Here is a 20,946-nt window from a genome sequence, read left to right as displayed (position 1 = left end):
GAACCAACCAACACTGCTGACACCTTGATCTCAGACTTCAGCCTCCAGAACTGAGAGACAAGACACTTCTGTTGATTAAGCTGCCCAGTGTGTGGTCCTGTTATAGCAGCCACAGGAAACTCATACATCAGGCTGTTCAGAGCTTCCGGTTGGCAGGCATTCTGTGTCTCTGATTGCACAAAATGGCAAAGGAGCTTGTCACTGATTAATATTTGCAACGTGTTTGGTGGGTGAGACATTTTCCCACAGGGATCCATGGAGAAAAAATGATAAAGGAGGTCCAGGGTGGAGAAAAGGAGGGACTCACAACATGCAGTTTTGGAAGAGCACCGCCAAAGCCTCTACTGGTGGAGCCTGAGCCTGAAACCTACTGCTGCTTGAGGTCCAGTGTTGGTGAGAAAATCCCCGTGGAACTGAAAAGCCCCTGGAGAATTGTGCTTTCCTGTGGGCAAACAGGATCCAGGGGCCCTGGGGTCTGACGCTTGCAGCGGTGCGATCTCTGCCTCTCTACTCCTGTCCTTGATCTGCAAAACGGGGTTCCTGCGGCCAGGCACCCAGGAGGTCGAGGGCTAGAGAACGCCAGGTGGCAGGGGTAGGGCACAAGGAAGGCCTGCCGCCATCCTACGCCACCCTCCTTTTGCCTGGCACTCACTGGCTGGAGCTGTAGTGGTTCTTCCTGCCTGTCCTGGGTCCCCTGCAGCTGGAAACTGACTTTAGCCCCACTCTACAGACGGGGCAGCTGAAGCCCGGGTCCCACTCTTGCTCAGGTGGTACAAGAATCGCCACCCAGTCAGGGAGCCAGGATTCAGCCTCAGGTTGTTGCCCGCAGACCACATGACCTGAAATAGGGCTCCAGTGGCCGCAGATGTCGGAGAGGACTTGGTCTGCGGCGCTGGCCACTGACCAGCACGCCAAGGGATGTGCCTTCAATGACCTTGCAGTGTGACTCGGGGAGGCGGCCGATGGAGAAACGGCTCATCTTCCCCCAGCTAAGGAAGCAGCCCAGGCAGCGATAAGGAGCCGCAGCCTCCCATCGCCTCCACCACGGGGACCCAGAGCCGGGGAGCCCAGAAGGCCCAGCAGGGCCAGGCCTGCGCGGGCAGGAAGGCCCCGCTGAGCCACCCTCAGTGCCCACACCCACGATCTCCTCCGGCCTCAGCCAGGTTCCCGCATCCCAGAGTGGGTGGTGAGGGGGCTTTCGAGGCTCAGAAGTGAAGAAGCTTGCCCCCGATGGACACATTCAAGCGGCAGGCAGATGGACCTTGGTTTCCTTTATTTGAAATGGGACTAAAAATAGTCCCACCTCCTGGGGAGGTCACGCGGCCCAGGCTGTGTGTGGAAAGCCAGGCCGTATGACCCGCTCCCGGGGTGCACCATCTTTGGACACTGTTCTTTTCTTGCTCTCACCCAGGTCTTCTCAGCTCCAAAGCCCAGGTCTTTTCCTTTCTTTTCTTTTTAAATTAACTGCCTGCTACTCCAAGTCACAGGGCCTCTGAGCCCCAGCCTTTTCATGGCTAAAATGGGTAGAGTCCTGCTTGGATCATAGCAACGTGAGCGTATGTAAAGTGACACGACACCGCAGCACTAACCCAAATGTCCATCAGCTGCTGAACGGATCGGCAGAACGCAGCACCGTCACTCGGTGGAATATTATTCAGCCATAGAAAGCAATGGAGCGCTGACACCTGGTACAACACGGATGAACCTTGAAAACACTGCGCTCAGTGAAAGAAGCCAGACACGGAACCCCACAAACTGTATGATTCCATCGAAATATCCAGGACAGGCAGATCCACAGAGACGGAAAATGGATGAGCTGTTGCCAGGCGCTGGGAGAGGGGAATGGGGGGGACCGCTTAATGGGTGAGGGGCTTTTCGGGGGGATGAAAAGTTTTGGAAACACGTAGTGAAGGTTGCACAACATTGTGAACAAAGTTAATGCCACCGAATTGTACACGTTGAAATGGTTATGCACATTTTGTCACAGGTACAAATGATTACATGTGCAAGGGCCTCACTCAGTATCTCCCTGACCACCTTCCTTCTTCTTTCCTCCCTCCCTCCCCCCTCCCTCCCTCCCTCCCTCCCTCCCCCTCCCTCCCCTCCCTCTCTCCCTCCCTCCCTCCCTTCTCTCCTGTGAAGTAGAGTCTGTGAGTGAAGGACAGGGATGAAAAAGTCTGCAAGGAGAGAGCACTGAGGACTGAGCTGCTTGGAAGCATCTGGTAGAAGCATCTGGAACAAAGGAGGAGGCAAGCCAGGCCAGGACCTCCCCAGGGTCTGTTCTCCAGGCCAGGAAGGTGGCTGGGTTGAGGCTCTTGAATGGTTTGTCCCAAGACCTGTAGGCGCTGGGAGAAAGGCCAGGCCGGGGATGGGTGCCAGACCCTGGGGCGGAAGGCAGAACAATGGAACCCCCTGCATTTGGACCCTGGCCAGCGAGATTCACATTTTCCATGGAGATAGAGCTCGTGAGAACCGGCAGGGAAAAGGGTGAGCCGGATGCCGGCTTTCCCCAGCTCCCGCTGAGACGCACAGCCAGCCTAGCGCCCGGTCCCCACAGACACCTGGCCGCAGAAAAGCCACAGGAGCGCTGCTTTCAAGCTGGCCGTGGTGGAATTGCCCCGTGGCTCTGGAGGCTGGGAGAGATGCCAGCCAGTGTGGTCCCTGAGCAGGCCGCGGGAGCCAGCCCAACAGACCCAGCCAGAATGGTGTGCACACCCCTGGCTTGCCTGGCATCACCTATCCAGCTGCCTCGCTTACCCAGAGAGCGCCCCCCCACCCCGGGAGCCAGGAAATCAGTAGGGATGGCCTCTGACCCGCCAAGGATGCTGTTCCGGGTACCAGCACGCACCCGTGGTCTCTCTCAGAGCCTCCTGACTCTTACTTCACACTCAGTACTGACAAAGCTGGTCCCTGCGTCCCAAGCCCAAGGCAGATCCCAAGCAGCGCCCCAGAGGGGGTAGCCCCAAAGTTACATGGAGGGAGACTGACACCGGAGGAAAAGGGGTCGCAGAGACACCCTCCCCGGGGGGGTCCCCCATCCCTGCCCACCCACCCCGCCCAACCTGGCATCTGTGATGAGCATTGTGCCAAGCTGTGGGACCTGGGCTCATCTCAGGTTTTGCCACCAACCACGAGCCCTGTGGGGACCTATGTCGCCCTCAGGGGCCTCAGTGCTCACCAAGCCTAGCTTCCCCATCTTACAGCAGGGGAGGCTCAGGCTCCAACCCACAGCCTTGACTCGCGAAGAGAGTCAGGAGGCCGTCTTACTCGAGGGGAGAGGGTGAGTGTGCGTGCACCCCGACATTTGCACAAACACCTTTCGTGCCCAGAGTCTCACTTAATTCTTGCGCGAGGTGGACGACCGCAGCCCCTGTTTTAAGAGAAGGAAACAGAGGCTCAGAGAATTGGGTGCAGAGACAAGATGGAAACCCCTGTCTTTTCTTCTTTCTGGTTTAACTCTCTCCCCAGTGCAACCCGCGGAGTGATGTATTTTTAAAAGGCCGATGTGTTGGTTAGCTACTGCTGCATAATGAACCGCCTCAAACCTTGCTGGTTTCAAGCAACCACCACTGTGTGTGCTGGCAGCTCCGGGGGCCAGCAGCTTGGGCCCAGCTGGGGGGTTCTTATCCTGTCACCCCGAGTCACACACGCACCTGCAGCCATGTGGCAGCTCCAGCGGGGCTGGGTGGTCTCAGCCAGCCTCGTTCATGGCTGGGGGTTGGCGCTGACTCAACGGGCCACATGGCTCCAGCCAGCCACCTGGGGCTTCTTCAGCCGGCCTCTCAGGGAGGCCAGAGAGGGCAGGCCAGAGGCTCGCGTGCCCTTTACCAATGCGCCGTCGGCCAAAGCCAGTCACAGCCAAGCCCAGGGATAAGGGGCAGTCAGAGCAGAACAAGGCGGGACGGAGCGGGGTGTGGACACGGGGCAGCCAGGACAGAACAAGGCGGGACGGAGCGGGGTGTGGACATGGGGCCATGGCTGTGACCGTCGCGATTCAGTGGACTCCCCAAATGGGGAAAGGTTTCTTCCAGCCGTGGTGCTCTGGGGGATGTTCTCTGGTCAGCCAGTAAGTTCCCTTCCACCCTGGTGGGCTCGGGGAAGGGGGCTGGGTGTGGGCAGCTGGGAGAGGAGGGTCCTGGAGGCTGAGGTGCGTATGGGCTGCTCCTGGCAGCCTCACGAACCTCCACTCCATCTCCAGGAGCAGTGGGTCTCTGGCCCTCCGTGGGCTGGGGTCCGTGCCGGTGACCAAGGCTAGCTGGGAAGGGTAGACCGAGCATTGCACTGCTCCTGTGCTTGGGGAGAGGGGATGCCTTTCCGGGACTTTGGAAGCAGCCCAGCAGAGCCAGGAGGAATTGGGGTCCCCCCATCCCACCCCACGCCTGGGGCCGTGGGAGGGACAGACGCACACTTCCCTCTCTGGAGCCCCTCCACCCCCACCCCCGCCAGCTGCTCCCAGGTTTGGGCTGCCTGGTGACATTGTTTCCCCTCCAAGAGCGGAGACCCTTCCACCGGGCAGCCTTCCAAGCCTCGGTCTCCGCGTCTGCAAAAGGAGGACAGTTCTACCTCCCTGCCCGGCGGTCCCAGGGTCATGCTGGAAAGGGGGTGCTCACAGCTGTAGCCCAGCTTCCTTCCTTCACTGTCACCTGTCCCCCAGTGACCAGCTCAAGTCACTCACCCCACAGCCGGGAAGTCTTTGCCTTGCCTGCTAGAGGCCGGCCACTGGCTCCCATGTGGGGGACACTGGGTCCCCAGATTCAAAGCCGGGCCTGGACAGACGTTCTTCGCATGCGGGGAGGCCTGTTTCACTGTCAGGGTGGGGTCCGGGGAGTCAGGGTGAGCCAGGGTTGCGTCTCCTGGGGAACCCGGAGGCCTCCCCCTCCCCGGAGAGATGCGATCCCTGCCTGGACTCTGAAAAGGAAGCCCCGCGTCCAGGCCACCAGGAGCTCGGATGGGAAGGGCTGTGCCCTTGGTCCTGAGCTTCTCCCCTCCACCTGGGTCTCTGGGAAGGAATCTGACCTACTGGCCTCTCCCTGGCTCCCAGGGCCTCAGAACCAGGTGCAAAGGCACCCACATCTGCCCCTGCTGCCCCACTCTGCCCCGTCTCTCCTGGAGGTGTAGGGTGGGCGGCGGTCAGGTGAGAAGCAAGGCAGAGGCTTCCAGAAGCAAAGCCATGGTGACGACCCATCACAGCCGGGCCCTAAGAGATGCTCCACACGTGTTTCCGGAACAGACAGCATCGTGGTCTTAGAGGGCAACGCTGGCCGGCATAGGCCCACCCAGGCCACCCAGAGACACGGCCATCGTCACTCCCTTTTTACGGATGGCTAACAGGCTCACCCCAGGTCACCAGCCAGGATGGTTTGGACCCTCAGCCCGGATTCTTCTGCCTGTGGACCCAGGGACCCTTTCCTCCGCAGACGTCCCAGCTGGGTCTGCAGCGTGGGCGTGGGGCTTGGGGGCAGCAGGAGGTCCCAGCAGGCTCGCCCCCTCGTCTGCCCAAGGCTGAGGCCCAGCTCTGGGGGCGCACTCTGCTATGCGGACGCCTCCACCTTCCTCCCCACTGAGGACCCCAGAGGAGGGATGGCTGGAAACGTGCTCCCCATCCGAGCCTGCTCCCCCTCCGGGGGCCGGGGCTGGCCTGAGTGCTCTCCTCTTTGGGTGGGTGGCGGGGAGGGGGCTGGCTTCACTGGGCTCCGCTGGGCCCTGGGTGGGGGGGGGGCACAGGCGGCATTCACAGGGTTCCTCACCAGCCCTTGGGCCATTGTGCTGCCCTCCCGGCTGCCAGCCATCCTTCCACCTTCTGAAATGCAAATCCGACTCCGTCATTCTCCTGCCAGCAGCCCTTCCTTGTTCCCACGGCTCCGGGGGTGAAGGCCAAACTCCTCAGCAGAATGTGCAACGCCCCCCCCCCCCCCCCCCCGCTTCCCTCCTGCGCTCCGTGGCCCCCGGGCCCCAGCTGCCCCGGTGCCGTTTCCGGCTCTGGGGGGGAGGTGGCGGCTGCTGGTTCCCTCGCAGGAAGAGCCGCCTCCCCACGGGCTCAGCCTCAGCCCCTCGTTCCTTCTTCTGGGCGAGTGGGGGGAACAGCCTGTTCCTGACCCTGTGGCCACTGCCCCCCGCACACCATGCCCCTGGGCCTCTCCCGCGTGGGCCCTCGCCACCCTGGTGAGGGGCGCTCGGCCAGACTTCTGCCCACTGGGGGCCCAGCACCTGGGCAGGTGGGTATTGGGCAGGGAAGGAATTTCCTCCAGGCCCACAGAGCTCAGCCTAGCTGAGAGACAGACTCGCAAGCAGATGAAATACCCCTTGATGCTGTGCGCACAGTGCCTTCCTCCCTCGGTGCCCGGCACGCGGCAGACGTGCAGGAAATCTCAAAGCACACGGAATGAACTCGCGTTGTGAGAACACAGAGAAAGGAGGGGCTGACTGCAAAGAGCTTCTCAGCAGCGGGGCCGTGTGGGCTGGCTCGGTGGAAAGGACATTCCTGGCTGGGAAACAGCTCGTGCAAGGGGCCGGCTGGAGGTGGGGAAGGGCCTCGTGTTTCTTAAAAGGCCGGGGGATGGGGGCCGAGCTGGGTAATGGAGGGAATGCAGGATGCCCCGTGGAATCTAAGTGAATCTGTTGAGCAAGGGGAGAAGGTGTGTGTTTACGGAGGTGGGGAGGAGGACCCAAGGGCCTGACGCTGAGGGAGACGAGGAACAGGGAGGAGAGTGCTGGCCATCCCGCTGGATCTATCCTTCTCTTCTTCCCTAGTAACAGGCCCTCTCACTTTTATTGAGCATATTGCCACCTAGAATAAAAGACAACATTTCCAGGCTCCCTTGTAGCTGGATGTGCAACTATGTTCTGACCAACAGGATATGAGTGATGTCCTCAAGTGAGGGGATGCCCCTTTCTTCCTTCCTTCCTGCTTGCTGGAATGCATGTGTTGTGGCTGGAGCTCAAGCAGCCACTTTGGGCCGTGAGGCCTTGTGTTCAGGAGAGGGGAGCAGCAACAAGAGCACAGGTCTTTGAAAATCACGCAGCTGCCGTATTTTACCGGTACTGCTTTCCTTGGGGCTTTGGAAACTTCTAACGTGTTTGGGTTACTGTCATTTGGGGTGTTATACTCCAGCCCGACCTAAGTCTAACAAATGGAAGGATGGCTCGGATTCTGAAGAATCCACTGAGACAGAATGCACAGAGCTTGGCTGCTAATTTGATGGGGGGGCAGGGGAATGAGAAGGGAGAGTCAAGCCTCCCTCTGAGATCCTATCTTGGGAGGCTGGTAGAATCCTTCACTCAACATGCATTAAGCACTTTTTTGTGTGCTGGGTACTGTGTTTGCTGTGCGAGTATACCGGTGGATCCCATGATCACTGTCTTCACGAATCTCTTGGTCCCGTGGGGGACAGAGGATACAACGGAAGAGCACCGATGGAGGGAGGTAAGCACCTCACCCGAGCTGCTGGGCCCCTCATTTATCCATTCTGCACAGTTATCGAGCACCTACTGTGTACCACACACTGTGTTAGGCCTTGAGAGCAGCAATGAGCATCACAAACTCAGTGTGGAGTTTACCTTAGAGAGTCTGATAGGGGAGTCAGACAGCAATCAAATAACCTTGGCTTTACACAGAGAAGCAGAACTCTGCTGAGTGAATCCCTGCCGCGAGCGATTACGCCAGGGGCCGCAGGAGGCCCTGGGGGGATTCGTGATGCACCAGCCACATCTGGGCTGGGCATCTCCAGGGAGCAAGGGCTGCTGGCTCTCTCGTAGGGCAAGGCACCGTCCCCGGCACATCCACCACATTCCTGCCCCCTAACCCCGGGCAGCAGTGGACAGCAGATGGGGCCTGGCCAGAGTGAGTCTGCGCCGACTGGCCATGGGGGCGTGGCTATTCAGGGGAGGCTGAGGTGGTGGTTTGGGCTGTGGTGGGCAGGGATGGACATGGAGAGGAGTGGACAGACGTGAGCCGTACTTAGGAGGTTGTCAAGGATTTTTTGTTGAAGGATTGGAGGTGGTGGCGAGGGGGTCACGGATGACACTCCCCACCCAGGTGTCCGGCCTGCGCACACGATGTTGGGGTGGGTGAGGAGGCCTGCGGGTGAGCCTGCTTGGGAGGGGAGAATAGTGTCGTTTAAAACACTTTTTTTAATTGGGGTAAAATACATATAACAAAAAATTCTCATTTTAACCATTCTAAAGTGTCCAGTTCAGGGGTGTTAGGCACATTCACATTGTTGTGCAAACATCACCACCATCGTCTGCAGAACTTTTCTATCTTCCCAACCGAGGCTCTGCCCCCATTACACACTCACGCCCCTCCCCCTCCCCCAGCCCCGGGCACCCACCCTCTGCTTTCTGTCTCTATGGACCTGGCCCCTCCAGGGACCTCCTAGGAGTGGAATCACACAGTATCTGTCCTTCTGTGTCTGGCTTATTTCACTGAGCATCCTGCCCTCGAGGTTCCGGCTCCGACACCTGAGAGGCTGTGATCCCCTGGGGTGGGACCGCTGGCCAGGGGCAGGTTAGGGGGGAAAGGTAACTCAGAGCTGGGCTAGGCCGAGTTTGAGGCACCTGAGGCACACGTGTGCAGACGGTCACGTCGACATTTCGGGTCTGGGTGGGGTCTGGTTGGGGTCAGAGCCTTGGGGACACCCACGTCTAAGAGACTGTAGGGGAAGGGCTGGTACAGGCCGGGAGAAAAACCATGTCGACGGGGAGGGTGTGGGGAAGGGGCCACTGCGTCCCCAGCTGCAGAGAGAGCGGCCGTCACAGAGCTGAGCGGGGTGGGGTGCGGAGGGGCCCTGTGAGACCGGCTGACAGTGGATGAGGCTCCTACTGGCAGGGACAGCAGCTTTCCGCCGCTTCCATGAGCGGCGCCCATGGCCCACCTACCCCCAGGCTTCCCGGCTTTCACTCCCTCAAAGCCGGGCCGGAGGGGAGGGCTGGGGGGCTGCCTGAATGGCCGCCCCGGGGAGCTTTGGCACACATGGGGCCCTCTGCTTTGAATCCCAGCCTGTTCTGGGCTTCATTAACGAATAGCTCAGGGGCACCCCCTCTCCCTGTTCAGAAAGGACACAGCACCATGGAAACGTCCCCCAGATTCCCCAGGCAGGCACTGCCTAACGGGGCCACCTTCTGGGTTGTCGCTGTCCGGCAGGGCTCCCAGGATAACGGAAGGCGCTGGCCAAAGGCCACTGGTTGGCGTCCAAGCAAAGAAACACGGACCCGTTCCTCCTCCCAACATTCATGCTCTGAACCCAACAGCAGCTAAGAGAAACCAGGGATTTGCATTCTGACATTTTCCCCCCTTAGCCTGCGATTTTGAGGAACCTCATGTTTAGAATCATCTGGGCGGAGGCCTGGGGGTCACTCTCGGCTACCAGCCCTTAAGGAGGCTCACGTGCAGACCAAGCTGGGCTCCACCTTTGAAGTGAAGAGAGCTGCCAACAGCAAGGAAGGCCAGTGGCACGAGTGGGGAGAGGGATCCCACGTGTTTGTGCACAAGTACGTGTCCACATGTTTACACCTTCCTGCCGGCTCTCCTCCTGCTGGGTGAAGGCCCGAGGGGGGACAGTCCTCCGTTCTCCTCTCACCAGCTCCAGCTGAGACCCCCACCCCTCCCCCCTTGAGGCTGCCTCTCTGCTGCCAGGCCCCAGCCTCACGGGAGAGTAGGTGGCAGCAGGCTTGTGGCCGGGCTAAGGGATTGATGAACCCTGCTCTCCTCTGTCACAACCTCTTCAAGGGCCAACCAGCACCTCTGAAAGTGCCAAGTCTTCCAAGTGACCCATTTGCCCGTGACAAGACACACGGTGATCCGCTCGGGCCAGTGCTGGAGCCAACAGACCAGTCCCTGTAGGGGCGTCAGACAAACTCGAGGGCCCAGCAAGCAGCCGCCTGCGAACAAAGCCACAGGTGCACCTCGTGCTGCGATTTTCCAACAAAATAGTGGAAAACCATTATTTTTCCAGAAGTCAACTATTTTGGGCTCATTCACATCTGTCTGAGTCCCCAGTAAATGATTCCTTCCCGGCTCCTAAAACAAAAACTAGAATTGGGGGAAATACTCCCTCATTTTCACTTCTCGATGCTCAAGTCCTCACTGATGGACAAGGAAGAGAAATTCAAAGACAGATGCACGAGTTCCCGCACCGCGGGGAGCTGGCTGTGGGACCCTTCCCTCCGGCCGGCTCTGCGCTCCCAGGGCTGTGCTGTGAGCAAAGCAAAAGCCAGGAGCCCAGAAGCACAGGGTTTGTGCAGCATGAGCTACGGCAGTGGCACACCCAGAGGTCATGAAAGGTCACGGGTTTATAGGGCAATCAAGACAGAGATCCTGAAAAACAGCTTTTATTTCCAAAGGCCAACGATGAGTAGCACAGAGGGAAAAGCTTATGCCTTCCGAGAGACTTGCGTACAAATTAAGCGTAGGTCAGAGTGTTCCTAAATACAGAGGTCAAAGACCAGCGACTCCACCACTTCCTCCTGGAGCCACCTGGTGGCTTCACATTTCAACTCCCAGATGTGGGTTCTCTCGCTTCAAAGGATGCTTACCCGGCGTGATCAGCTGCTAACAGGCCCTTGGGAGCTCGGGGAGGTCCTCACCTGGAGCAGCTGCCGGCCGGCCCCGGGCAGGTCTGAGTGTCCACTCTCCAGTCCTCAGAATTTCTGAGCCACACGAGAGCAAACGTTGCTTCCAAAACCACAGCGGGGGTTTGAATTGGCTTAGACGGCTTCTCGTGGAATTTAAATTCTATTCAGCTCTTGAAGGTGAACGGGGCTTTCCGCAGAGGGTATTTATTACTTAAAAACGAAGCAAAGCTCTGCAGCTCTCACGCTGGTTGCTCTGAGCTAGGCGGCCGTCCTTTTCCTAATGCCATCGGTCTTTTTGCTGGGACGAGGGTTCTGGTCTGTCTGCAGGGCGGCCGGGCCCGTCCAGTGGGGCAGCACAGAGGCAGGCAAACAGAAGGCAGGCCCTGTAGGCCCCAGGCCCCTGTCCCACCCCGCACTGTGCTGCTCCGGCAGCCCTAGAACCCCAGCCCCGAGCCGTGGGCCCCGCAAGCACGCTGGGCACCTGGCATTCTCCAGGGAACAGATCCACACAGCGTCAGAGGGTCACAGCCTTGAGTTAAGTCATTTACTGAGGTGTCTTCAAGGCTGCTTACTTTACTAGATCAACATTGCTGGGCCCAAGGAGCACAGGCAGACGAATGTACGTATCTGCAATTCTCAGGAGCATTTTCTTGGAAAACTCAGGTCCCGGGGCTGACCTTGCCCATCCCAGCTCTGCCGACGGCCAGCCCACTGCACACACGGCCTTTTCCTCCAGGACCAGGCGAGGACGTCCTGACAGTGGCCCATCCGTCATAGGTCCCCAGAGCCTTGGGCTCCTGAGAGCAAGGAGTAATGCAGAAATGCCCGTTCTTGAATGGGGTGGGGGGAGAATGACCCCCTGGGGACCTGCAGGCCGCGGGCATCGCCTTCATCACCCTCTGGGTGCCTGACTGGTGGACTGGCTCCTACAGGCCTTTAGCTGGGCCAGCACCCAGAGGAGGAACGGACCCAGTGGATGAAACGAGGCAAAGGTCAGCAGTGAGTTCACCCGAGTTAGCCATCAGTCCAGCGGGGGAAACAGAAGAAAAAACGGACTTGGAAACTCACAGGCCGAGTAAAGAAAACATGACACAAGCCTGGCCCCCTGGCTGAACTTTTTTCAACCCACTGTACGACCGGCACCTAAGCGGTGAAAGGGCCTGGCGGGTCCTCCGCCTGACTCCGGGTGGCCGGGGCTGGGAGATCCCTCCGCCTCTCTCACGGGACAGGGCAACACAGATCCTCCTGGCCACGCGCCTCGCCCGTGCTGGAGCCGGGAGCCTCTGACCGCTGTGAGGAGGGCCCAGGAGTTTCTGAAAGAAGGACGAGTCTGAGCCGGAGCCCCTGAGGTGCAACACGGGAAGGGCTGCCGCGCCGTCGGGGCGCCGGGGGTCCCGCTGGCGACGGGGAGGCGGAGGGGTGGCCCGGGACTAAGCTCTCCCTGGTGCGCAGGGCCCTCCGTTCGGGCTGAGAGCGAGAGTTCTAGCATCAGCTCTCCCGAGGCGCGTTGCCTGTCCTGGAGCTGGTGGCCGAGTGGCGTCAGCGCCGATGAAGCAGCCCTCGCCTGCACGGCCGCAGGGGGCCAGAGGTGCCCCGAGAGGACGTGTCTTGGCCGGGCCCCCTGCTGCCCCCCAGCCCGGGCAGGTGTGTCTGTCCGGCATGAAGACCACCGGGGGTAGGGGGGACGCGGGCCTGCAGCCGGGGCTGCAGAACGTAGGCGACCCCTTCCCAGAGATAAAATAGAGGCATTCGGGGTTCCCTCAACAAACAAACAAGCGGGCAAAACGAAAGAGAAAAACCGGGGACGGAGGTGAGGTGTCAGTGGGTACTGTTCTCCTCCCCACAAGATAAATTCCTTTCCGGTCTGAGTGCTTCTGTCCTCTGAACCTAACCTTGCCCGGACAGGGCATCGCCACGTGCCGGGCGACCGCAGGGGCCTAGGGCGGGGAGGCGATTTTCTTCGTGGGCACAGGCGGAGCTAAGACGATCTCGTCGGAGTCATCGGAGTTCACGTCCTCCGCGGGCGGAGTCGCGGCGCGCTGCGGCCCCGAGGGAGAGGGCTCCGCTGCAACAGAGAAGGGCCGGCGGTCACAGCCACGCTCAGCGCCGCCGGGGGCGGACACGCGAGGGACGGCGGGGCAGGCCTGACGGACGCCACGCCACGCCACGCGGCCACCCTCGTTAGCGCCTACTCGCACCCTCTGCGCTCAGCTCCCAAGCGTCGGCCAGTCTCCCCAAAGCAAAACAGCCGCGAAAGGTGAAGGCTGGCGGCACGGGGGAAGCTCAAGTCGGCGGCGGGGATTCTCTGCACGTCGCCCTCACCGTAGCGTGCGTCCGGGAGTCTGCGGCCCGGGAGGCCGGCTGTGACTCGTGGGCAGATGCAGCCGGTGGCCCCCGGCTTCCTTGGGAGGACACGCCCCCCGCAGGAGAAGGGGGCGGGCTAGGCCGGGCCAACACCCAGGGACCACCCGCGAGCTCTCGCTCCTTTCTTCACGCACATCTAAACCTATTCATCGTAATCGACCCTAGGTTGGGATGCGCCTGCCGACCACCCTGCAGACCCCCTGCGCCCTCAGTGGCCACCTGGATGGGATGTGAGGAAGGGGCAGTTTCCCCTGGGGCCTGGGGCCCGTGCTCCCAGCCCCAGAAGACGGCCTCTGCTCTGACTGCTTCACAGAGTAAAGTGCCAATAAAAAAGGAACCAATCCCTGACTTGAGATAAAAGAAGGAAGGAAATCACCACCCCGCGTGCTGCGGATACTGTAACTGTGTCAGCTTTTTTTCTGTAACTGTCAAGAAGACTATGAGAGTGGAAAAACTTATGAAATTAAAAACAGCAGTTTTCAAGGTTAGCTTCAGTTTTTCTTTCCCTTTAAAAACACTTTCACAATCAGATCAAACAAGGGGTCCATGTGCAGTTTTCACAGAGACCGTTTCCTCGTGTAAACAAGGGCCCGAACGAGGCCGGCAGTGGCACTTTGAACGAGGCCGGCAGTGGCACTTTTCAGGCAGGAGGATGAGCTGCCGCTTTGAAAGGACACGCATTTAACAAGAGGAGAAAAGGGCGGCATACACAGGCCCTTTAGCCCTGATCGAGGAATCTGAAGGTCGCCAAACATAGGGTCTGGTGAAATCCGCCTGAAACTGGTTTTGGGAGAATAATATGCAGCCTTTGGAGAGCTTTACAGACGGAGGTTTTGGACAGAACCTCAAAGTTCAAAGTTCGCTCTGACAAAGCCAGACAAGATTACCGAAGAGGACAGAGTACGATTTTTCACACGTGGCGGTTTCCAGGTCAGGCAAGCCCCGGAAGGGCCCCCGCGACCCGACACTCACCAGAGCAGGGCGGCGGGGCTGCCGGTGCCCCTGGCCCCCATGGCCTCGGCGCTCCGTCCCCGGGAGCCGGAGCCTCCGCGGTCTCCCCGCTGCTCCCCTCGCTGTCTTCCTGCCCTGAAACGACAGGCACGTGGGAGGCTCCCATCCTCACAGGCTCGTCGCACCCACCCATCTTCCTAGGCGCACACTTCTGTTCAGAAAAACTGCTCCTTTTACAGTTCTCCCTCATTACGAAGCACCACGCCCTTCCTGCACCTGCCCTTCTCCGACTGCGCCTCTGCGACCTCAGAACTCAGCCCGCACGCCACGCTCGCAAACGAGACTCAAGACTATGCTCTGTCTAGTGACAGTCCCCGACCTCACGCCGCCACCTCTGTGCCCCCTCTGGCGCACAGAGATGGTCCAAGCAAGCGTCCCGGTTACAGTCTGAGGGAGGAGGACCTGAAGTACAGGCAGAATCATACATTTGGGGACTGAAAGCGACTTGCAAGGGGCCCTGCCCAGCCCTCGGGCTCTCGCACAGGAGGAGTGAGGCCCGGGGAGGACCCCGAGTCTGGAGTGGGGCAGAGCCGGGACCGGGCCTCACCATGGGCTGTGCGCCCCTGCCAGTCCAGGGATTTCTCCACTGACTGTTACTGGATCTTAATGAAGCAGAAGAGGAAATACAGGCAAAGTTTTACTTAAAACCAACAAACAGGAAAAACATTGGCCCAAAGGAGGGACACCGCGTTGCTCTAGTTAGAGCGGAGAATAAAAATCAAAACCACGAAGCTCCGGCGGCGTGGGTTGCGGTCACCGACCCCGGAACCGGCCAGCCTGTCGGGCTCCGGGAAGTCGCTTGGGGCCGGCTCTTTCCCCTACGACCCAAGGGACAGGGGACGGAGCTGTGACAGGAAGGTGTGGCCGAGGCGGTACCCAGCTCGCAGGTGGCCGTGGGACGAGCCCCCTGACACGACTTTACACGTCCCAGCTTCCGGGACGGTGGTAGCTCTTTTGGTTGAAACCTCAGAAGGCCAGCTGCCCCTCGCGTGAAATCCAAAATGAAATGCAATTACCAGGAGAGGCTGCAGGGAAGGGCGGAGAGGAGGGTGCACTGTGTGGGGCCCAAGCAGGTCTGTCGGGAAACGCTGCAGGGGCAGCTCGTGGACCAGCAGCACTGGGAGAGAGAGAGAGACTAGCTGATTCTGACTTTAGGGAAGGCCAGCGTCGTGCGAGGCCGACGGGCCCAGGTCCTGAGACATCGTGCGAGGCCGACGGGCCCAGGTCCTGAGACATCGTGCGAGGCCGACGGGCCCAGGTCCTGAGACAGGCGGGCTGTGAGGGGCCTCGGGCGTGTCCCCTGCACCCCCGGCCGTGGCTGGCTGCACCAGGGACGGGCCCCAACCCGAGCTCGGCCCCTGGCCCGCTGTAAGTCCCACTCTTTGCCCGAGGTGACTCATACAGGGTTCTGAGCCGTTGCAGCCGGGACAGTCCTGACCAAGCCCCGGCGGATCCGGCAGGCACGGCGCCACTGACAAGAATGTGTTGCTGCAGCAAGGCTTCTGACGACACCCACGTCTTCCTGAACACGGGTCACGCCACGGCGTCCTTCAGGAAGGGGCAGGGCATCGGCACAGGCCGACAGGCAGTCTGCAAACCGAGGGGTCCCCGAACCCCACGCCATCTAACCCCTCCCATCTGTTTTCTCCCAGCAGGAGGAAACGGTCCTAGAAAGGCTCCTTTCCGAGGACCGGAGCCGGTGGCCCACCTCACCCGGTGGGTGGGTGTAGCTTACGCTCTGGTGACACACCCTGTGCCTTTCCGGCTGGGCAGCCCCCGCAGGTGTCCGGCACTGCCCCGCGATACAGAACAGGTGGACTTACCTGTGCCTGGCCCGTGCCAGGTGTGCCCGGAAGGCAGACTGGATGACGGTGATGGCCTCCTCTTGCCACGGGTCCCCCTCGGCCTGGACGACGGGGCTCGGGACGCGGGGCTCGGGCGAGTCCTGGGGCAGCGACGGTGGGGAAGAGAACCGCGTGAGCCCCCGCCACCTCCTGCGCGCGGACCCTCGGCGCCGGGTTAGGAGCGCGGTTCCGACTCGGGTGCTGCCTCGTTACTGTTTCATCAGCAGTCTCCTGACTGCAGGTTACTTGGACTCTAGAGGTTCTTAGAATCGGTGTCTGGGGGTTTTCCCAGGGGAGGGACTCCTATCTTTGCTGTAGTTTAAGCCTCTGTCTTGACCCCAAGATGGACACAGTACCAGCACCTCAACGCCATTCGGCTCCTGAAGCTCAACCCTGGGGGGGGGGGCACGGGTGCCAGGGCTTGGAGGGCGAGGCACACGCCCAGGGCGAGGCAGGACGCGAGGACCCAAAGGCGTCTACGCTTGTCCCGCCGACAAAGCGTGGGAAGAAATGGAGAGAGAACGTTAGGACTTGGGCCCGTGTGCAGCCCCTGAGGGTTACCTGGGTGGGAGGGCTTGGCATGGCAGGGGGGTCCGGGCTGCACACTCCACTGGACAATGGCCTCGCCCGTGCCGGATGCGCCCGGAAAGCCGCCTGCAGCACGGCAGCCTAGCGGGGGCAGCGGGGTGGGGGGTGGGGGGAGACGGAGACGGGTGTCAGTTTCCCTGGAAGACGGCAGGCACGGGTTGGGGTGTCCCAGAGGGAGAAGCTCCAACGGCCGAGAAGAGGGCTCCCTTTCTGCCACAGAATCTCGGCAGTGCCTGAAGGAGCCTCTCCCCCTCACTTGCCACAACCTCCTACAGCGAGAAACATGCCACTGCTCTGGGAAGGAAAAGGCCCTGTTAAACGCTATTACGTTTAGCTGCAAATGTGATTCCGTATTTTACACGTAGTTATGTTTTCATGCTGAGATCGTTTATTCCGTGTTGGAATAGTTGTTCCACTCCATACGCTTTCCACGTACAACTTCTAAAGTCAAGTAGGGCGGAGCCTGATCTCGGACTATGACAAAGGAATTACGTATCCTTCGACCTCAATCTTAAATCATTTTCTTTAGAGATACACGTGGATGCTCTGTAAGTTCTGAGATCAACGTTCCGGATTTTAGGGGCGGCACTTTTATTTCAGGGGTCCTGCCTCTAGTCCTGAGCACGGGCTTACGGCTCCATAACATTTAGGAGAACGACACTCTAGCACGCTGAGCCCCACCGTTGAACCTGCGTTTAGAGGTTCAGATGCTTCCATGATCACAGTCACCAAAAGAACACATCTTTGTCTTCCTTGAACGCAAAGTGAAGGAAATGCCACAAACAGGGGTTAGGAGGCAACAAAGAGGCGAGAGAACATCAGTTACTAAGGACAAAATAACGCACGAAAAGCAAATGAGTATTTAGACAAACCCAGAAGGTTCCCACCACGCGGTTCACAGGAAAGCCACCGCACCCGCTGGAGGGGAGAGGGTGCTGACCGAGCAGGCCAGAAAGGGGAGTAGGCGTCCTGCACGCCATGCTGCCCACACGACAGCCCGCACGGCGGGTCTGTCATCACCCTGGAGGCTGAGGGAGGAGGGGACACCGGAGGGGAAAGGGCGGAACACCATCGACAGCACACAGGCCGCCACCTGCTTCATAAATGTGCTCTACGGTCCTTCCAGGGACCCTCGTCCCCTCAGTCGCTCACAAACGTTTACTGAATGCCGACCGCACGCCAGGCACCCCTCTAGGAACCAGGGACCTAGCAGCAGAAACACGGGATGGTCCCTGCGTCCGCAAAACTTACATTCTAATGGGAGAGGCAAACAGTTGCAAAAAGGGTGAAGTATCGGGTAGGGACAGGAGCTATGAAGAAGACTAAAGCAGGGCGCGGGGCTGGGGAGTGCCGGTGGTGCAGCATCCAGGGAAGGTCGTGTTTCAGCAGAGACCTGAGTAAAGCCAGGAGCAGGACTTGCGAGCGTCTGGAGGAGGAGCCTTCTAGGCAGAGGGAGCAGCAGGCGCAAAGGCCCTGTGGCAGGAGCAGCCTGGATATTTTCAAGGATGCCAGAGACGCCTCCAGACTGAGCGGGGCCGGAGGGGTGACCGGGGAGCAGCGCACGCAGGGCTTCAGGGAACAGCTTTGGGTTTTGTTCCAAGTGTGAGAGGAGTCATTACGGAGTGATGTGGTTTAACGTTTAAAAACATCATCCAGGTGGCTGCAAAGGGAATAGGGCAGAGCAGGGGAGGGCAGAGCAGAGCTGGGGCCGGTGGGGAGGCCGGGCGAGGGTCCCGGCGGCTTAGATGCGCACTGTCTACCACATACCCTACTGTTCTCTGCTCTGACCCGCATTCCGTCACACCCCTGCTCTCCTTTTCCCGGGCAAGCCACACCCTTTCCCTTACCCTGGGCTTTGTTTGCCGAATTCTCCTGCCCAGGATGCCCTTCCTCTCACTCCCCAGTTCAGTGAGTCCCTCTCCTTCTCAAGGCCCGCCGCCCCTGCAGGGACGTTCCCGGCCCTGGTGAGCAGGAACCCCACAGCGCCGTGGACGTGCCCCTAAACCCCGCTTCCATCCTGGACTGGCCTGTCTGTCTTAATGTCTCTCTGTGTCCTGAGGGCCCACAGAACTGACGATCAATAAAAGTGTGTTGAGAGAATGATGAATGACTGAATGAATTATGAAAGTGTGAAATTATCCAAGTATTTATTTGATGTTAACATCACTTCAGTATTTTAACTCAGTTGCTGGGGCCTGGCCTGGGTTCGTGAAAACACAGACTCAATGACGCTTCTTGAGATCTCCGCACAGTCACTTGAACCAAAGTAAAAATACGTATTTTGAAATTAGTAAAATAAAACTGGCTTACCTCGTCCAAAACGGCCTGTTTTTTCTGAAATAAGGAGATCAGTTATGAATTAACATGAGGATGAGTTTTCTGTGATACCGTATTCGTCCCTTGGTCCCTCCCCCTGCCACAGCCAACAGCGACGCAACAGCAGAGTCAGCCCCCTACCCGCCACCCATACCCAAGGGGCTCCGGGAGAGGCTGATGGAGCTGATGAAGACCCGCCTGCAACAGCGAAGGAGGAAGCGAGCGGCCGTGACCGTGACCGGGAGGCGAATCACAGCCGAAGCCCAGGCCGCCACGGGGGCATCTGCGGTTCCTGGCCGGCTGCACGGCAAAGTGACTCGCAGGGACCACTGAGACGGGATTGTCTTAGGCTCCGTGTGAGCAAGCCCCTCCCCCAGCCAGAACTGTCCTATAACATGCTGTGTCCTCTCTGGAGGTCGACAGAGCGGCTGGACACTGCCCGCTGGTGATGTTACAAAGGGGACCCCCGTGCAGGGTCTGGGTCACTGACTCCCAAGTCTGACCAGTCATCAAAATCACGGGGTGGCGGGGGAATTTCTCCGGTGCTGTCACGGTACTATGGTTAAGTGGTACATCCTCATTCCTAGAAGATACGCACTGAAGACTCATAACGTCTAAAACTTACTTTCAAACAGTTCTGGAAAAAACAGTACGTGCAGAAAAGAAATGTGGCTAAACGTGCACTTGGTTGTTGAACCAAGGTGGGGGGCGAGAATTAGCACCTCGCTGAATATACTAAGTTCTTTCAACGTTCTATGTTTTGTAAATTTTCGTCATCAAAGTTGGGAAGAAGCCATGATTAAAAAAACCCTCCACCGGCAGATTTCCGGAGCTAAGATCTTACACTATTCGGGCAGGTGGAGAGCTCCAGTTTCTGTTTGTTTGTCCAGCTGGGGGAACAAGGGTCGTGTGCGTTCTATCAAACGGGGGGAGGGGGCTTTTGTAGAGCATTTCGTCATCAGAGAGCACCGTCCTTTAACAACTGCAGTCTCCGCGAGCCCCATCTCCGTGAGCGCCCCCAGGAGCTGATGAGAGGAGCCCCACTCCTCCCCCAAGAGAGACCACGGGACATCGCGGCTCCCGGTCTGCCATGCGCAGCCTGCGGCCCCTGCTGCCCTACTCAGCCCACCCCCGGGTCTGAGACCCCACGCGCAGCCCTGCTGCCCCGTCACCCACACCGCTGTCCCCTGAGGAGCAGCCCCGAGGCAGGCTCTCCCTGTTCCTGACAAGACGGCCATCCCGGGAGCCCCAGCGAAGGGCTGCCATGGGGCCCGAACCGCCAGGGAGACCCCTAAGCTCAGTCCCGTGCTTGCAGGGGCGCTGCACCCACAGCCTGCGTCCCTGGGACCCGTCGGGAGGTGACAGAGGCTTCCAGACCAGCCACTGCCCGGCCCACGGCAGGCACCCCCCAGCTCGCCCACACGAGCTCCAGGCGCGGCCTCCCTCTCGCCCTCGCTGCCCGAGACCCCGGGTCTCCGGAGGCTATCTTCTGCCTCCCTACGTTTTCCTACGTGTCTAGGGCGTCTGGCACGGAGCCCGCCCCGGCAAAGGGACGGAGGAAGGGCTGGCGAGTGAGGATGTGGGCGGCAGAGGGCCGGCGGGCGAGGGAACTCTCACCCAGTGCTGGTGCCCCTTCCACCGGCGCTGCAGGAGCCGGGCGGCGGCGTCTCTTCTCCCCTCGGAGCAGCCGGAGCGGGGCCGGGAGGAGCCCCCCTCGCTCGTGTCCAGCTCCGAGTCCGTCTGGGAGGGACCGGGGGGTCGGGGCGCTTCCCGGGTCTGCAGGAAGTCCAAGGTGAGAAGGGTGACTGGGTCGGGGATGGGGGCGGAGAAGCCGGCTATCAGGCCAGGAAGCAGGATATTAGGATGCAGGCAGAGCTTCTCAGACTAGACTTTAATTTAGAGGAAAAAGATCAGTGTCCACACCGCTCAGCATGCCAGACGACAAAAGAAGTCTCTGGAGAGCTAACACATTCGCTAGTAACTAGGGTGAAAGTCGGTTTCCGTTAACCCTGTAAACTCTGGGGGTAGCGCTCTCCCGCGAGGAGGGGAAGCAACGTGACCTGTGGCGTCATCAGGTAACCACACGCACCGTCTGAGCTCGGTCACGTCGGTGCACCCATTACCTGCTTCCCGGGAGGTCCTTTACCGGCTCCCTTTTCGTCTAATGCTGGATTACAGAAATGGGACTTCTGAGATAAAAGGCAATAGATCCCTAGCTTGGTTGTTTGTTTGTTTGTTTGGCCGGACCCCG

General features: G+C 59.7%; 2 protein-coding genes across 8 annotated transcripts in view; one reads left to right on the top strand and one right to left on the bottom strand.

The window, feature by feature from the left end:
* LFNG (LFNG O-fucosylpeptide 3-beta-N-acetylglucosaminyltransferase) overlaps positions 1-20,738 on the top strand; it is a 64,827-nt gene extending 44,089 nt beyond the window's left edge. The window contains exon 10 of one of the 3 annotated variants that reach the window (XM_060122150.1): positions 20,726-20,738. Coding sequence is in view for 1 of the 3 variants with exons in the window: in XM_060122148.1 (XP_059978131.1) it covers positions 6,135-6,272 (138 nt within the window). In the remaining 2 variants the exon portion in view is untranslated. Of the gene's footprint in view, positions 1-6,134; positions 6,288-20,725 lie in introns of those variants that run through there. The other 2 variants (XM_060122148.1, XM_060122151.1) reach the window with 2 other exon arrangements.
* The window catches only part of IQCE (IQ motif containing E), a 39,680-nt gene continuing 29,045 nt past the window's right edge, over positions 10,312-20,946 (bottom strand). Inside the window, exons 16-22 of one of the 5 annotated variants that reach the window (XM_060122140.1) lie at positions 20,313-20,471; positions 18,690-18,713; positions 16,353-16,460; positions 15,771-15,892; positions 14,964-15,064; positions 13,909-14,022; positions 11,228-12,637 (exon numbers count right to left, since the gene is read on the bottom strand). In XM_060122140.1, coding sequence (XP_059978123.1) covers positions 12,510-12,637; positions 13,909-14,022; positions 14,964-15,064; positions 15,771-15,892; positions 16,353-16,460; positions 18,690-18,713; positions 20,313-20,471 — 756 coding nt within the window. In that variant the 3' untranslated portion in view covers positions 11,228-12,509. Of the gene's footprint in view, positions 12,638-13,908; positions 14,023-14,963; positions 15,172-15,205; positions 15,496-15,770; positions 15,893-16,352; positions 16,461-18,689; positions 18,714-20,312; positions 20,472-20,946 lie in introns of those variants that run through there. The other 4 variants (XM_060122143.1, XM_060122139.1, XM_060122142.1 and 1 more) reach the window with 4 other exon arrangements.

The sequence above is a fragment of the Lagenorhynchus albirostris genome, chromosome 15, assembly GCF_949774975.1.
Source record: "Lagenorhynchus albirostris chromosome 15, mLagAlb1.1, whole genome shotgun sequence".
NCBI lineage: Eukaryota > Metazoa > Chordata > Mammalia > Artiodactyla > Delphinidae > Lagenorhynchus > Lagenorhynchus albirostris.
The sequence above is the reverse complement of the archived record's forward strand: the minus strand, read 5'-3'. Positions and strand labels throughout refer to the sequence as shown.